Raw genomic sequence first — 18,667 nt, forward strand, 5'->3', positions numbered from 1 at the left:
AATCACTATGCTACCGTTCCCATTACTGTTATATACAGGTCTACTTATATACAATTGTGTTGCTCATCCTGACCAGATGCTTAATAGACTATCAAGGAATTGAATCATAGAAACATAGAAAATAGGTGCAGGAGTAGGCCATTCGGCCCTTCGAGCCTGCACCACCGTTCTGATCATTCACCTCAGTACCCCTTTCCTGCTTTCTCTCCATACCCCTTGATCCGTTTATCATAAGGGCCATATCTAACTCCCTCTTGAATATATCTAACAAACTGGCCTCAACAACACTCTGTGGTAGAGAATTCCACAGGTTCACAACTCTCTGAGTGAAGAAGTTTCTCCTCATCTTGGTCCTAAATGGCTTACCCCTTATCCTTAGACTGTGATCCCTGGTTCTGAACTTCCCCAACATTGGGAACATTCTTCCTGCAACTAACCTGTCCAATCCCATCAGAATTTTATATGTTTCTATGAGATCCCCTCTCATTCTTCTAAACTCCAGTGAATACAGGCCCAGTCGATCCGGTCCTGCCATCCCGGGACTAAATCTGGTGAACCTTCGCTGCACTTCCTCAGAAGCAAGAACGTCCTTCCTCAGAGTAGACCAAAACTGAACACAATATTCCAGGCAAGGCCTCACCAAGGCCCTGTACAACTGCAGTAAGACCTCCCTGCTCCTATACTCAAATCCTGTAGCTATGAAAGCCAACATGCCATTTGCCTTCTTCACCGCCTGCTGTACCTGTATGCCAACTTTCAATGATTGATGTACCATGACACCCAGGTCTCGTTGCAACTCCCCTTTTCCTAATCTGCTACCATTCAAATCATATCCTGCCTTCAGGTTTTTGCCACCAAAGTGGATAACCTCACATTTATCCACATTATACTGCATCTGCCATACATTTGCCCACTCACCTAACCTGTCCAAGTCACCCTGCAGCCTCTTAGCATCCTCCTCACAGCTCACACCGCCACCCAGCTTAGTGTCATCTGCACACTTGGAGATATTACATTCAATTCCTTCATCTAAATCATTGATGTATATTGTAAATAGCTGGGATCCCAGCACTGAGCCCTGCGGCACTCCACTAGTCACTGCCTGCCATTCTGAAAAGGACCCGTTTATCCCGATTCTCTGCTTCCTGTCTGCCAACCAGTTCTCTATCCACGTCAGTAAATTACCTCCAATACCATGTGCTTTAATTTTGCACACCAATCTCTTGTGTAGGACCTTGTCAAAAGCTTTTTAAAAGTCCAAATACACCACATCCACTGGCTCTCCCTTGTCCACTCTATTAGTTACATCCTCAAAAAATTCTAGAAGATTTGTCAAGCATGATTTCCCTTTCATAAATCCATGCTGACTTGGACCGATCCTGTCATTGCTTTCCAAATGTGCTGCTATTTCATCTTTAATATTTGATTCCAACATTTTTTCCACTACCGATGTCAGGCTAACCGGTCTATAATTCCCCGTTTTCTCTCTCCCTCCTCTCTTAAAAAGTGGTGTTACATTAGCTACCCTCCAGTCCATAGGAACTGATCCAGAGTTGATAGACTATTGGAAAATGATCACCAATGTATCCACTATTTCTAGGGCCACTTCCTTAAGTACTCTGGGATGCAGACTATCAGGCCCTGGGGATTTATTGGCCTTCAATCCCATCAATTTCCCGAACACGATTTCCTGACTAATAAGGATTTTCTTCAGTTCTTCCTTCTCGCTAGATCCTCTGTCCCCTAGTATTTCCGGATGGTTATTCGTGCCTTCCTTTGTGAAGACAGAACCAAAGTATTTGTTCAATTGGTCTGCCATTTCTCTGTTCCCCATTATAAATTCACTTGATTCTGACTGCAAGGGACCTACGTTTGTCGTCACTAATCTCTTTCTCTTCACATATGTATAGAAGCTTTTGCAGTCAGATTTTATGTTCCCAGCAAGCTTCCTCTCATACTCTATTTTTCCCCTCCCTATTAAACACTTTGTCCTCCTCTGCTGGATTCTAAATTTCTCCCAGTCCTCAGGTTTGCCACATTTTCTGGACAATTTAGATGCCTCTTCCTTGGATTAAACACTATCCTTAATTTCCCTTGTTAGCCACGGTTTAGCCACCTTCCCCGTTTTATTTTTAGGCCAGATAGGGATGTACAATTGTTGAAGTTCATTCATGTGATATTTAAATGTCTGCCATTGCCTATCCACCGTCAACCCTTTAAGTATCATTCACCAGTCTATTCTAGCAATTCACGGCTCATACCATCGAAGTTACCTTTCCTTAAGTTCAGGACCCTAGTCTCTGAATTAACTGTGTCACTCTCCATCTTAATAAAGAATTCTACCATATTATGGTCACTCTTCCTCACGGGGCCTCGCACAACAAGATTGCTAATTAATCCTTTCTCATTACATATCACCCAGTCTAGGATGGCCAGCCCTCTAGTTGGTTCCTCGACACATTGGTCGAGAAAAAGATCTCTAATACACAACAGGAAATCCTCCTCCAACATATTGCTACCAGTTTGGTTAGCCCAATCTATATGTAGATTAAAGTCACCCATAATAACTGCTGTACCTTTATTGCACACATCCCTAATTTCTTGTTTGATGCTGTCCCCAACCTCACTATTACTGTTTGGTGGTCTGTACACAACTCCCACTAATGTTTTCTGCCCTGTGGTATTCCGCAGCTCTACCCATACAGATTCCACATCATCCAAGCTAATGTCCTTCCTTACTATTGCATTAATTTCCTCTTTAACCAGCAACGCTACCCCACCTCCTTTTCCTTTCTGTCTATCCTTCCTGAATATGAATACCCCTGAATGTTGAGTTCCCAGCCTTGGTCACCCTGGAGCCACGTCTCCATAATCCCAATTATATCATATTTATTAATAGTTGCCTGCGCAGTTAATTCGTCCACCTTATTATGAATACTCCTCGCATTGAGGCCCAGAGCCTTCAGACTTGTCTTTTTAACACACTTTGTCCCTTTAGAATTTTGCTGTAATGTGGCCCTTTTTGATTTTTGCCTTAGGTTTCTCTGCCCTCCACTTTTACATTTCTTCTATCTTTTGCTTCTGCTCCCATTTTACTTCCCTCTGTCTCCCTGCATAGGTTCCCATCCCCCTGCCATATTAGTTTAACCCCTCCCCAACAGCACTAGCAAACACTCCCCCTAGGACATTGGTTCCGGTCCTGCCCAGGTGCAGACTGTCCGGTTTATACTGGTCCCACCTCCCCCAGAACCGGTTCCAATGCCCCAGGAATTTGAATCCCTTTCCCCTGCACCACTCCTCAAGCCACGCATTCATCTTAGCTATCCACTCTGACTAGCATGGTAACAATCCTGAGATTACTACCTTTGAGGTCCTGCTTTTTAATTTAACTCCTAGCTCCCTAAATTCAGCTTGTAGGACCTCTTCCCGCTTCTTACCTATATCATTGGTACCTACATGTACCACGACGACTGGCTGTTCACCCTCCCTCTCCAGAATGCTCTGCAGCCGCTCCGAGCTATCCTTGACCCTTGCACCAGGGAGGCAACATATCATCCTGGAGTCTCAGTTGCGACCACAGAAACGCCTATCTATTCCCCTTACAATAGAATCCCCTACCACTATAGCTCTCCCACGTAAATAACGTAAGTGATAGGAACAGCCAATTGGGAACTTTTGGAAGACAAAGGTGTTGAGGGAAGGTGGGGTTATCTTATCAAACTAAGATGGGCCTGTTGATGTGATGCCCGACCCTGCTCCTCAAACTCTTGCATTCTAACAGGATGAAATGATTTGATTGTACTTATGGTAGCAGCAACAATGTACCTCAGACCAAACCGGGTCTTTAGAGTGTACACTACTTTGACTACTGAAGCTCACCAGCCTGTCGAAGCTACATTTACACAAATACGTTAAGCTTAGATCATGATAATCCCAGCTCAATGTACAGTCACAACAGTTGTTCTCGTCTCTATCACCAGTCTCCAAGGACCAAGCACATTTTGCAGCTGTTCTGCTTCTAGGCTTCCACCACTGCAGTTTTGAGACCGGTGCTGGGAGATGTACAAGAACGGCCTGGGGACATCTCTCTCCTTTGGGCCCTCCTGTGGAAACGCTAAGGAGGTCATTTTGTCTTTGGGTGATGGCATAAAACAAAGCTCTATTGATTCAGCCGCGCCTAATAGATCTCTACCGCCTTCAATGGGAATGAAAATGGGGAGAGGTGCAGAACGGGCAGCTGAATCAATATCGTCTGTTTTACGCTCTCTCCCAAAGTCAACGTTACTTCCTAAGCCTCTCTCTGCTCAATGTCTTCCCACAGCAGCATTGCTGAGATGGGGAGGTCAGTGTCCAATCTCAATAAGACATTTGGCATTTGTACCACTGACATGACTTCCTCGGGGCAAAACAGGCAGCATATCTGGAGTGGTTTCCACTGCCGGATAGGTTGAACTGCAGATGAAAATATATGGCATGTGCAGAATTGCACCTGTTGTATCAACCAGTGATGAGCTGCTGCCTAAAACTGCAATTGCTCATGCACGGAGATTTGCACATGAATCGCCAAGCTTTCTTGACACATCTAAAAATATGTTAACACCACTAAAGTAGAGTTGTAAATTCCTCCACATACGCAATTGTGCTTTTTTGAGATGGTGAATTATTTTGGCTCCAAGCGACTGGTTGGATTCCATTTGAGTCAAAGCGTGGGTGTTTGAATAGACCTCAAACATGGCTCATTCCTATTGTCAGTGAAGCATAAATCAGCTCTGTCTAGGCTGACATAGTCTGGGTTTTAGAATTCCCAGTTCACTTTGCCTTTTTCATAGCTTACTACTTTAAACAGGGGCAAATATGTACATGCAATGGGCACATGTAGCACAAAAGCTTAACAGAAATTTGCAAAGGAGCTCATTTTGAACCTTTTTAGTTAAAGTAAAATCAGAATAGGGACAGATTCAACCTCCAGGCTCAATTCTTTTTCTGATCTGTGAACTCAAGATATCAATGTAGTCGAACAATTTTCAGCATTAAAAGTACAAATTCAGTTTGCAAACTGCTTGACTGACAGTTAACCTAGTACATCATCATCATCATCTAGTACACACCTTTCCGAGGCAAATATTCCTGAACACAGTCAGCCTTGCTGTGCCAACACCTTCCCTCTTTTAGTAAGCTGCCACATATGGCAGACAACGAGGTATAAGCTAGGTAACACACCACGCAGCAATTAACCTATGGAAGAGGCAAAGAGCTCAATGGGAAAGGAATAAGTCTGATCCATTATTTTTAGATCACCTTTTTGGCGCAGATGATGTCCCTCTGCTGAGCCCGAAGAAAACCAGGAGATGGGATTTATCCGACCTGAAAACCTCGAGCTAAATGTAATTTTAAAGAGTAACTGTTTCACACTCAGAAGTGCAAACTTATGGACTAGATTTCCACCTGCCGCAATCATTGCTGTGCAACTGAAATATCCATAAACAGATTGGGGCCGAAATTGCCCCCGGCACACACCCCACTTCAATGGTTCAATGGTTCTTACTGCCACGGTGGTTGAGGTCGCCTCTTGAGCGACATTCCTCTCTTTGTTGTTTTTTTTAAAGTTCGGATCCGGAAGTCGCTCTTAATGGGTCGCAGTTATGCAGCGGTGGCAACACTAGAGGGGCGGAGGTTGGCGGCGGTGCGGAGTGGCCACCGCGATGACATCATCGCGGCACCGCGTCACCACGGCTCTCCCTTTCATTTAAAGGGGAGAGCCTCCGCAATCTTTAAACTTGGTCCACTAGCCACCAGGGAGGGTTTCGGCCGGGCCAGCAGTCTGGCACCCAAGAGGGGGTGCCAGGCTGCCTGTTGGCGGCCTGACCGAACCCGGGGGCATAAGTGCCGGCACGACCTGGCAGCCGGCCGACAAAATAAAAATGGCGGCAGCGGCAGTGAGCCCTCCCCTTTAAGGGAAGCTGCACCGCCGTTGCAGAAGGCCTCAGCCTCACTGCACCACCGGGAAAAAAGCATGTTTTGTGACTGCCGGGCGGGTCGAAGATTTTCATGGCGGAATTTCACCATCGGGGGGGGGGGGGTAGCTCAGCAGTGAGCACGGTGGTGATGCACTTAACACGGATCGGCTGCAGCAGAACGGTGGGGTGGGGGGGGGGGGGCGGGGGGAGAGTGGGTCATCGCCGGGATAAAACGGGAGCGGAATTTTGGTAATTTTGATTACATGAAAAGCCGGAGGCCATGGCACTCCACAGCATGGCCGCCAATTTCCGTTGTTAAGAGGCCTTCAGGAAAGGGGCAAATTCAGATACATTCTGTTTTCAACAGGGTGTGGGGGGGGGCGCAGACTCGGTGATGCTGATGGAGGGAGATTGACGGTGATCTAAGTGGGATGGGAATATGGAACTGGAGGGGTAATCTTGCAATCCCGCTCCCAGCAGGGAGCTGCACTCAAGAGAGCACATCGGTGATTGGGGTGCAGCAGTGTAGCCTCAATTCTCTGAGCACACCTTTCTAGCTGGGAGTGTGGGATCATCACAGGGTTATTCCTTAAAGGACAGTTTGAGCTACATAGACTGAACTGCCAAAGCTCTTGCTTAAATGCATCCAATCCTTTCAAAGTATGACTGCTTAGACCATCTGTACTGCCTATATCATTTTTAAAACAAAGTGTATGTGCTGAGAGTGCTGAACCAGACAATCCTACCTGGGGCACGTTCAACATTTCTAACACCTCGATTTCGACTTTGCTTTCAAACTGAAAATAATGTTGACTACGTCTTAACCGAGGATGCCTGCCAAACCATGGTGGCGTATTGATGTCTTGTGAAGCACGTTATTGTAATGAATGGTCCAATTCTCACCTCTGTAGTTGTGTCCACTGATACCATAGGCCGAGTCTCCGTTGGGTATGAAGCCTTTTCCCTCTGGACACAGGGCAGCGAATTCAGCTGAAGAATCAAATCGAAAAGTTAAAAAACAATAAAGACTGGGGCCACTAAAAGAAAATGTTATCGATACGTCAAATTACATAGTATGTGTAACATAGAATATAAAATTAATAAATGGATAATGTAGGAAGATAAAGGAGATGTATGTGATCTGCACTGGAGAGTAAATCAGTTACAAGTACACTTATAACTGATGCTACGGCATTTGACAATATCAACTTTACCCTCTTCAATGCAGATTTTCCTGCTCTCAAATACCATTTGTTTCACATGCTGACAAGATAGTATGCAGGGGAACTAACTGGTATTTTAAAACTCTGTCCAGAAGGGTACAATTAAAACAATACTCTTCTGCTGTGACTGCTAGGGTCCTTCACGAAATAGCTGTGAAAAATATGAACATATGATAATGACCGGCAGCAGCCAGGTTCATGGCACCATGGGTGGCTCTGCTGCACTGAAGGGCGGGAAAAAGAGTGGGAGAGCTATAGTGACAGGGGACTCTATTGTAAGGGGAATAGATAAGAGTTTCTGCGGCCGCAACCGAGACTCCAGGATGGTATGTTGCCTCCCTGGTGCAAGGGTCAAGGATATCTCGGAGCGGCTGCAGAGCATTCTGGAGAGCGAGGGTGAACAGCCAGTTGTCGTGGTACATGTAGGTACCAACAACATAGGTAAGAAGCGGGAAGAGGTCCTACAAGCTGAATTTAGGGAGCTAGGAGTTAAATTAAAAAGTAGGACCTCAAAGGTAGTAATCTCTGGATTGCTACCAGTGCCACGTGCTAATCAGAGTAGAGGGAGCAGGATAGTTAGAATAAATATGTGGCTTGAGCAGTGGTGCAAGAGGGAGGGATTCAAATTCCTGGGACATTGGAACCAGTTCTGGGGGAAGTGGGACCTGTACAAAAGGGACAGTTTGCACTTGGGCAGGACTGGAACTGAAGTCCTGGGGGTAACATTTGCTAATGCAGTTGGGGAGTGTTTAAACTAATATGGCAGGGGATGGGAACCTATGCAGCGAAACAGGGCGAAGTAATATGGAGTCAGAAACATGGTAGAAAGGTAAAAAGCAATAGTGGAAGGCCGAGTAAACAAAGGCAAGAAACAAAAAGGGCCACACTACATCATAATTCTAAAAGGACAAAGGGTGTTAAAAAAACAAGCCTGAAGGCTTTGTGTCAATGCAAGGAGTATCCGTAATAAGGTGGATGAATTAATTGTGCAAATAGATGTTAACAGATATGATGTGATTGGGATTACAGAGACGTGGCTCCAGGATGATCAGGGCTGGGAACTCAACATCCAAGGGTATTCAACATTCAGGAAGAATAGAATAAAAGGAAAGGGAGGTGGGGTAGCATTGCTGGTTAAAGAGGAGATTAATGCAATAGTTAGGAAGGGCATTAGCTTGGATGATGTGGAATCTATATGGGTAGAGCTGCAGAACACCAAAGGGCAAAAAACGTTAGTGGGATTTGTGTACAGACCTCCAAACAGTAGTAGTGATGTTGGGGAGTGCATCAAACAGGAAATTAGGGGTGCATGCAATAAAGGTGCAGCAGTTATCATGGATGACTTTAATATGCATATAGATTGGGCTAACCAAACTGGAAGCAATACGGTGGAGGAGAATTTCCTGGAGTGCAGAAGGGATGGTTTTCTAGACCAACATGTCGAGGAACCAACTAGGGGGGAGGCCATCTTAGACTGGGTGCTGTGTAATGAGAGAGGATTAATTAGCAATCTCGTTGTGCGAGGCCCCTTGGGGAAGAGTGACCATAATATGGTGGAATTCTACATTAGGATGGAGAATGAAACAGTTAATTCAGAGACCATGGTCCAGAACTTAAAGAAGGGTAACTTTGAAGGTATGAGGCGTGAATTGGCTAGGATAGATTGGCGAATGATACTTAAGGGGTTGACAGTGGATGGGCAATGGCAGACATTCAGAGACCGCATGGATGAACGACAACAATTGTACATCCCTGTCTGGCGTAAAAATAAAAAAGGGAAGGTGGCTCAACCGTGGCCATCAAGGGAAATCAGGGATAGTATTAAAGCCAAGGAAGCGGCATACAAATTGGCCAGAAATAGCAGTGAACCCAGGGACTGGGAGAAATTTAGAACTCAGCAGAGGAGGACAAAGAGTTTGATTAGGGCAAGGAAAAAGAGAGTATGAGAGGAAGCTTGCAGGGAACATTAAGATGGACTGCAAAAGCTTCTATAGATATGTAAAGAGAAAAAGGTTAGTAAAGACAAACGTAGGTCCCCTGCAGTCAGAATCAGGGGAAGTCATAACGGGAAACAAAGAAATGGCAGAACAATTGAACAAGTACTTTGGTTCGGTATTCACTAAGGAGGACACAAACAACCTTCCGGATATAAAAGGGGTCAAAGGGTCTAGTAAGAAGGAGGAACTGAGGGAAACCTTATTAGTCGGGAAATTGTGTTGGGGAAATTGATGAGATTGAAGGTCGATAAATCCCCAGGGCCTGATGGACTGCATCCCAGAGTACTTAAGGAGGTGGCCTTGGAAATAGCGGATGCATTGACAGTCATTTTCCAACATTACATTGACTCTGGATCAGTTCCTATGGAGTGGAGGGTAGCCAATGTAACTTTTTAAAAAAGGAGGGAGAGAGAAAACAGGGAATTATAGACCGGTCAGCCTGACATTGGTAGTGGGTAAAATGATGGAATCAATTATTAAGGATGCCATAGCAGCGCATTTGGAAAGAGGTGACACTGTTAGGTCCAAGTCAGCATTGATTTGTGAAAGGGAAATCATGCTTGACAAATCTTCTGGAATTTTTTGAGGATGTTTCCAGTAGAGTGGACAAGGGAGAACCAGTTGATGTGGTGTATTTGGACTTTCAGAAGGCTTTCGACAAGGTCCCACACAAGAGATTAATGTGCAAAGTCAAAGCACATGGGATTGGGGGTAGTGTGCTGATGTGGATTGAGAACTGGTTGGCAGACAGGAAGCAAAGAGTAGGAGTAAATGGGTGCTTTTCAGAATGGCAGGCAGTGACTAGTGGGGTACCGCAAGGTTCTGTGCTGGGGCCCCAGCTGTTTACATTGTACATTAATGATTTAGACGAGGGGATTAAATGTAGTATCTCCAAATTTGCGGATGACACTAAGTTGGGTGGCAGTGTGAGCTGCGAGAAGGATGCTATGAGGCTGCAGAGTGTCTTGGACAGGTTAGGTGAGTGGGCAAATGCATGGCAGATGAAGTATAATGTGGATAAATGTGAGGTTATCCACTTTGGTGGTATAAACAGAGAGACAGACTATTATCTGAATGGTGACAGATTAGGAAAGGGGGAGGTGTAACGAGACCTGGGTGTCATGGTACATCAGTCATTGAAGGTTGGCATGCAGGTACAGCAGGCGATTAAGAAAGCAAATGGCATGTTGGCCTTCATAGCAAGAGGATTTGAGTACAGGGGCAGGGAGGTGTTACTACAGTTGTACAGGGCCTTGGTGAGGCCACACCTGGAGTATTGTGTACAGTTATGGTCTCCTAACTTGAGGAAGGACATTCTTGCTATTGAGGGAGTGCAGCGAAGGTTCACCAGACTGATTCCCGGGATGACGGGACTGACATATCAAGAAAGATTGGATCAACTGGGCTTGTATTCACTGGAGTTCAGAAGAATGAGAGGGGATCTCATAGAAACGTTTAAAATTCTGACAGGTTTAGACAGGTTAGATGCAGGAAGAATGTTCTCAATGTTGGGGAAGTCCAGAACCAGGGGTCACAGTCTCAGGATAAGAGGTAAGCCATTTAGGACCGAGATGAGGAGAAACTTCTTCACCGAGAGAGTGGTGAACCTGTGGAATTCTCTACCACAGAAAGTTGTTGAGGCCAATTCACTAAATATATTCAAAAAGGAGTTAGATGTAGTCCTTACTACTCGGGGGATCAAGGGGTATGGCGAGAAAGCAGGAATGGGGTACTGAAGTTGCATGTTCAGCCATGAACACATTGAATGGCAATGCAGACTCGAAGGGCTGAATGGCCTACTCCTGCACCTATTTGCTATGTCTATGTTTCTAAAAGAGCAGCTGGTTCATCTCAGCCCGCCCCAAGTCAACCAATGTCAACCCAGTCCCTAACTGGCACAAGTCCACGACGCAAACCTCCAACAATTTCGGCCTAGGTTGCCAGTCTCTCTCCGAGGCTGCTGGGGGAAATGGAATGATCAACAGGTACAGCAAGAGCTGCTCTTCACAGGTTGGGTTAAATCATGTTGTTTGGGCTGTATAAAGTGAGCTTTAGTCCACAGCTGGCCGCGCTACAAATCAGTTGGGAGTTCCTGCTGTTAACATTAGACCCAAAAAGTTTAAAGATATTTCAGTCTCCAACATTGACAATGACTTGCCATCACCAGCCATCAATAAATACAATTAAATAGCATACAGCCACACCAGATGCAGATTTGGTCATCTTCTACCTAATGTATAGTGTTTCTTGGGATGTGTGCGTCGCTAGGAAGACCGGCATTTATTAGCCATCCTCAGTTGCCTATAGAAGGTGACAGTGGGCCTTCTGCTTGATGAAGCATAATTCTTTGTAGTGGTTTGATACAAATAAGTGGCTTGCTTGGCCACTTTAGAGGGAAGCTAAGAGTCAACCACACTGCTGTTGGACGGAAGTCACATATTGACCAGACCAGGCGAAGACAGCAGTTTTTCTTCCCTAAAGGACATTAGTGAACGGTTGGATTTTTGACAACAATTTGACAGCTTTATGCCAGCTGTTACATTTCCATATTTTTTTAAAAATCTGAATTCAAATTCTTAAACTACTATGATGTGATTTAAACTTATGCTTTCTGAATTATTAGTTCAGGACTTCGGCTTACTAGTCAGGTAACATAGCAACTACATTACCCAATCCCAAAGTCATTCCTATCTAATGAGGAAAACAAATATTCAGCACACTAAATAAGTGAGTACTTTTAGAAAATTAGTTAACCTCCCACGGACTCCTGCAATTGTCTTTCTCCATGCCTTGACTAAAATGTATCACAGTGGAGAGGATCTTAGGGAGGCTCCCTCATTGGAGTTCAATAGATTCCATGGTTTTGATGTATTCTTTTTTGTGTTTGAAGTAATTAACCCATTATGTACAAATCGCAGTTCCTGATCTACAAATTTCTACAGGAATTTTGCCAGCAAAGATTATGTGCTCACCACACTGCACCGGTACCGATACAGGTGGGGATTTGCAATTTCCATGCCATACAATCTTAGAGAATCAGTGGGTCTCAGATCAAAGTCAGGTTTATCCATTCCCACTGAAACAATGAGGGCAATAATAGGTGAGAGGCCACCCAATGTGCTGGTGTGTGTCGGGTGACTGCTCCCCAGTGGCTGCAGAAATCTGTGGCCTACACACCGTCCACGGCAACGCTGCATGTCGCTATATGGTTGGCGAGCACAATAGGGGTTGGAAGCTGTGCACTTGGCTCATTCGACCCCTGGCTATCATTTGCATTAGGTATCCAGCTCATAATGCAAATGGAATGCTTCATCAGTGCTTCAGTTGCACAGCACCCATTTGAAATGGGCGCCAAAGCACACTTACATTTTTAAAATAGGTGTCCTTCCCCCACCCTTCTGTCCCTGGGAGATACCGGCCATGTGCCTCTCATGGCCGGTATCTTCCGGTCCACAAAGTACATATCCCTTTCAATGGCTGAGGCAGCCAAAAATGCACCATGAAGACAGACACACCCAGAGCGCTGGTTAGGGGAACATGTCACATTAAGTTATGCAAATGATCCGAGCTCATGTTATGTTGTGAGGCTAGCTCGTTCATCCATGGGTCGTGGAAGGTCTGAACAGTGCCATCATCTGCGGTGCTAAATGGGGGCTTCATTATTGATTTCCATGGAGCAATACTCAACTGTGTGGAATTGCCACATACAATGAAAAAGCCCATCGTGTCATATGGGGAGAAAATAAACTGGCTTGGTAACTGTCTGAGAGGAGGAGAAATTTCGTCACGCAGAGGTTGGTGATTCTTTGGAATTCTCTACCCCAGAGGGCTGTGAGGATCAGTCATTGAGTATATTCAAGACAGAGAGCGATAGATTTTTGAATATTAAAGGAATCAAGGGTTATGGGGATAGTGCGGGAATGTGGAGTTGAGGTGGAAGATCAGTCATGATCTTATTAAATGGCAGAGTAGGCTCGAGGGGCAAATGGTCTACTCCAGCTCCTAATTCTTATGTTCTTATATAAGGAACTGTCAGTGGGGATATCATTTGAATGTTTGACACGATTGCACCAATATCCTTTCTCCATCAAGCGTGCATACAATAACATCACAAACAATCATTTCTACAGAGGGAAACTTACGGGTCCCAAACATCGGGCATGGGAACACTTCACAGTTGTCACCCCAGCCTGCTCCCAGAGTGCAGCAACACTCCTGCTTGGTGACATTGGAAGTCAGGACGTTGTCACAGAAGTGGGCATCGTTTAGATTGTAGTAGCATTCCTTTTTCTCTTCTGTCTCTCCAAGCACTGGAAAAAGAAAATACAATTTTAATGAAACTTTGGCGCAAATACTGTTATGAAAAGCACACATCATTCAAACTTCCCCATGTCCATTGCTGATAGAGCCCTTTGACCTGCACCTTGCCTGCTCAACCTCATCTCTGTCTATGTGTCATGCTATCCAAATGTACTGAACAGTGCATTATCCTGAATATAGCTATCTACAAATGCTATGCAATCTGTAATGTCCCATGCCCCAAGAAAACAAACATAATTTGCACCATTCAATAAAATTAAAACTCTTCAAAAGCCCCCGTGACAACACATTCTTCTCTTAAGTCTTTCATATGTCTCTTTATTTAATTACTGTGAATGCGCTTTCATTGTTTATCATTCCTTCAGCTAAAGTATTATGGGCTCACTTTCTTAGGCCTCGTGGACTGCCACAATATATGTTTGTCCTCACTACAGCGTGATGCAGTTCACACTTTGTGTGACATAATATTTGTGCAGAGCACCTCATCTTGGCTAGTGCGTGATTGGAGTCATTTGGGCTACTAGCCATTACATCCACCAAGTGAAATCTCTCAAATATTAATGCTTCCCGTGTGCACTAGGACTAGTCAAACAGCTGACCATGATACACCCTGACTGGGAGGCCTCTGTGTGTAGACCACGTGCAGTTAGCTGTCAGCTGTGGCTCAGTGGGTAGCACTCTCGCCTTGGGTCAGAAGGTTGTGGGTTCAAGTCCTTCTTGGCTGACACATTAAAACCGAGGCCTCATCTGCTCTCTCAGGTGAATGTAAAAGATCCCAGGGCACTATTTCGAAGAAGAGCAGGTGAGTTATCACTGGTGTCCTGGCCAATAATTTATCCCTCAATTAATATCACTAAAACAGATTATCTGGTTATTATCACATTGTCATTATGATATTGTGACCAGCTCCGTTGGGCGGGCCACATCGTCCGCATGCCTGACACGAGACTCCCTAAGCAAGCGCTCTACTCGGAACTCCTACATGGCAAGCAAGCCCCAGATGGGCAGAGGAAACATTTCAAGGACACCCTCAAAGCCTCCTTGATAAAGTGCAACATCCTCACTGACACCTGGGAGTCCCTGGCCCAAGACCGCCCAAAGTGGAGGAAGTGCATCCGGGAGGGCGCTGAGCACCTCGAGTCTCATCACCGAGAGCATGCAGAGATCAAGCGCAGGCAGCGGAAGGAGTGTGCGGCAAACCAGACTCCCCACCCACCCTTTCCTTCAACCACTGTCTGCCCCACCTGTGACAGAGACTGCAATTCCCGCATTGTATTGTACAGCCACCTGAAAACTCACTTTTAGAGTGGAAGCAAGCGATTTCGAGGGGCTGCCTATGATGATGATGATGATGATGATGATGATGATGATGATGAATTGTGGGAGCTTGCTCTGCACAACTGGTTGCCGCATTTCCTACATTATAACTGACTACATTTCAAAAGTACTTCATTGGCTGTAAAGCGCTTTGGGATGTCCTGATGTCGTGAAAGATGTTATAGAAATGCAAGTCTTTCTTTTTAAGTCTTTTCTTACTTGTATATCTTCAAAATGGGACCTTCTGGTCTGTATGGCTTAATAATGAGTTAAGCGATATAGTTATTAAGCCATGATAAAATGTTGGTCCTGAAACATGTATTGCTTTTTAGTGTGGAAATAGTGTAATTTGGGAGGGGTAGAGAGATTTCACTGAGTATCTTACCCTTTGTGGCTCAGATGCAGAATGTTGCTGGGAGGTGGCAGCACCTCCTTGTTCAACCATGACGGACGAGACGGCACTGTTGGATGGAGTTCCCCGTCAGAAACTCGCCTCATGTATGTGCAAGTATGGGGGTCTGGCTCTTACAGACAGGGGTCTGGGTGTTACAGACGGGGGTTGGGTGTTACAGACGGGGGTTTGGGTGTTACAGACGGTAGACCTGGGTGTTACAGACGGGGGTCTGGGTGTTACAGACGGGGGTCCGTGTCATGTATCTCACACTACTGTATGTAACTGTATCTTACCATGCTATACATGACTGTAACTAGAGATGACCTGTAACCACAAGCTTACCTTACCACCAGGGGTGCACTTGCAGGAGACACTGGATACCTGTCCCAGACAGGTATATAAGGACAGGTCTCAGGCAAGTGTGGCATTCGAGAGCTGGATAATAAAGGTACAGGTCCTGAGTGACCTTGACTTCAGTATGTGCCTCGTGTGAGTCTGTACTGCAGGGGACAGGACTTTACAGTCTGGGTGTTACAGACGGGGGTCTGGGTGTTACAGACAGGGGTCTGGGTGTTACAGACAGAGGTCTGGGTGTTACAGACGGAGGTCTGGGTGTTACAGACAGAGGTCTGGGTGTTACAGACAGAGGTCTGGGTGTTACAAATGGAGGTCTGGTTTTTGAGATGGGGCTCTGGGTGTTACAGATGGAGGTCTGGGTGTTTGAGATGGGGGTCTGGGTGTTATAGACGGTAGACCTGGGTGTTACAGACAGGGGTCTGGGTGTTACAGACGGGGGTCTGGGTGCTTCAGACAGGAGTCTGAATCTTTCAGATGGGAATCTGGGTGTTTTAGATGGTCTCATGAATGTTTAAGTGGTAGATTTTTGTTTTACTTGCATGTGCGAGCATAGAAATCAGCTGCTTTCTTTCACCAGACAGCGGGAAAAAGCATTGGAAATTAGGGAGCAAGAATGTTTCTGGACACCCGGTGCTGATGGCATTCCTTGCTCCGACAGAAATCTAAGAAAATTGCTGGAGAAAAGGGGTCAGTTTCACTAACAAATTCTTCTGTGAGAACAAGGTCCCACAGGGTTGGGAGAATGGGGCTCTGGAGGACTTGCATTTATATAGTGCCTTTCATGAGATCAGGACATCCCAAAGCACGTTACAGCCAGTGAAGTACTTTTGAAGTGCAGTCACTGTTGTAATGTAGGAAACGCGGCAGCCAATTTGCACACAGCAAGCTTCCACAGACAGCAATGTGATAATGACCAGATAATCTGTTTTGGTGATGTTGATTGAGGGATAACTATTGGCCAGGACACCAGGGAGAGCTCCCCTGGTCTTCTTTGAATAGTACCATGGGATCTTTTACATCCACCCAAGAGGTGTAGTTCTGTAACCATATACTATCCAATAGAGTTTAAAGAATAGGACCCTTCATGCACACATTTGGGAATTGCAATATAGCAGGGTCGTTTAATGTGAAAGTCCAAGACATGTTTATTTATATCATCTGCTTTGCTAGTCTTAAGAGCCTTGCTTAACTTTTTTAAACTAATGGACTGGGATAAACTTAGAACAGAGAAGGTTGAGAGGAGATTTGATAGAGGTGTTCAAAATCATGAGGGGTCTGGATAGAGTAGATAGAGAGAAACTGTTCCCATTGGTAGAAGGGTTGAGAATAAGAGGACACAGATTTAAGGTGATTGGCAAAAGAACCAAAGACGACATGAGAAAACCTTTTTACGCAGCGAGAGGTTAGGATCTGGAATGCACTGCCTGAAGGGGTGGTGGAGGCAGACTCAATTGTGGCTTTCAAAAGGGAATTGGATAAGTGCCTGAAGGAAATAAAATTGCAGGGCTATGGAGAAAGGGCGGGGGAGTGGACGAGCTGACGTGCTCTTGCAGAGAGCCAGCACGGGCTCGACGGGCCGAATGGCCTCCTTCTGTGCTGTAAACATTCTATGATTCTAAATGAAAAATAGGTGTGCAGAAATAATTAAAACCAGATCGGTAGGGAGAATGTGCAGTAATGGGGCCCTGTACAGCTGGTCTTGATAATGGGAGCCATCCACACAACTGGTGAAAAAAATGCCTTGGTAGTTTGAACTGAACAAAGAGGGTCGAGACCTTCTCTGAGTCACCTTTCACCTCCTTGATTTGCAAAGAGCAATCTGCCCAGGAGATCCCCTCATGGGCTTCCCTTTGCAATAGGTGACCAAAGATAAACACGGCCGAGAGAGAGAGCGGGGAAGGGGAGGGTGGGGGGCGGTGCGGGGGGAGGGGGCGGAAGAGGAAGGGTTTGATTCACTAGGATGACAATAAGAACATGCTAAACTATATGGAAAATGCACCATAAAACGTGTCAATCAAAAATCTGTGAGGAGCATCTCCCAGACTTCGCTGTAAATAAATAGTTTTATTCCCCATAATACTAAGAATGGGCTGTTCAGCTTTGCTGCAGTGCTGGTCAGGACGGGTCTATGTCCCACTGTGCTCCCAACATAACTATTTATTTTTGTATGTCATACGTGAGAACATTGGGTTTAAATTTTCATTAAAAAACAAACTGAATTGTGGAATATGATGTCAAAACATTAACAAAAATCCAACGGAATAAGAAGGAATTTGACTTTTTCAGTGGCTTTAAGTAGTTTCTCTGGCGCAGGCCTTTATTTAGGGCTGTTTTTTTCAGTCATGCGCTGTTTCTGAAGCTGTCCGCTTTTTTGGGCCTGTGTCAGCCTTTCTGAGTTTAGTGGGCTGGCATGTACGTGGCCTCCAGGGAGGCACAAAACAAAGCTTCAAATGACCATCAGCAAAACTCATCAGAAATGTATCTGACAATATCAGATGCAGCACAGAGTTTCGTCTCAACCGCAGAGAGGCTTTACGCGCATATCAGCTTGAGGTGATAAAAAGTGATTTCTACTTTATTTTCTAAGTTTATTTTAAGGCTGAAATGGAGACTTTACCAGAGGAAAATCTAAAGGCTGCCTACATTAGCAGCTGTGCTCAAAGAAAGAATAGGTCAGAATGTCCTATGAGGAGAGATTAAGGAGAATGGGCCTACATTCTCTGGAGTTTATAAGAATGAGATGGGATCTCATTGAAACGTACAAAATTCTTGGAGGGACTGACATACTAGATGCTGAGAGGCGGTTTCCCCCTGGCTGGAGAGTCTCGAACTAGGGCTCATTATCTCAGGATAAGGGGTCGGCCATTTAGGACTGAGATGAAGAGTAATTTCTTCACTCAGAGGGTTGTGAATCTTTGGAATTATCTGCCCCAGAGGGCTGTGAATGCTGAGTTGTTGAGTATATTCAAGGCTCAAATCGCTAGATTTTTGGGCACCAAGAATATCAAGGGATATGGGGATAGGGCGGAAATGTGGAGTTGATGTAGAACATCACCCATGATCTTACTGAATGGCAGAGCAGGCTCGGGGGGCTGCATGGTC

The 18,667-nt window shown here is 45.3% G+C and overlaps 1 protein-coding gene across 5 annotated transcripts in view; it reads right to left on the minus strand.

Annotated features, from left to right (window-relative positions):
• The window catches only part of ltbp1 (latent transforming growth factor beta binding protein 1), a 456,945-nt gene that overhangs the window by 54,580 nt on the left and 383,698 nt on the right, over positions 1-18,667 (minus strand). For all 5 annotated transcript variants that reach the window (XM_070889256.1, XM_070889254.1, XM_070889255.1 and 2 more), the window contains 2 exons: positions 13,320-13,487; positions 6,861-6,947 (listed from right to left, as the gene is read on the minus strand). In XM_070889256.1, the coding sequence (XP_070745357.1) occupies positions 6,861-6,947; positions 13,320-13,487 (255 nt within the window). The remainder of the gene's footprint in view (positions 1-6,860; positions 6,948-13,319; positions 13,488-18,667) is intronic.

The sequence above is a fragment of the Pristiophorus japonicus genome, chromosome 9 (genome assembly GCF_044704955.1).
Source record: "Pristiophorus japonicus isolate sPriJap1 chromosome 9, sPriJap1.hap1, whole genome shotgun sequence".
NCBI lineage: Eukaryota > Metazoa > Chordata > Chondrichthyes > Pristiophoridae > Pristiophorus > Pristiophorus japonicus.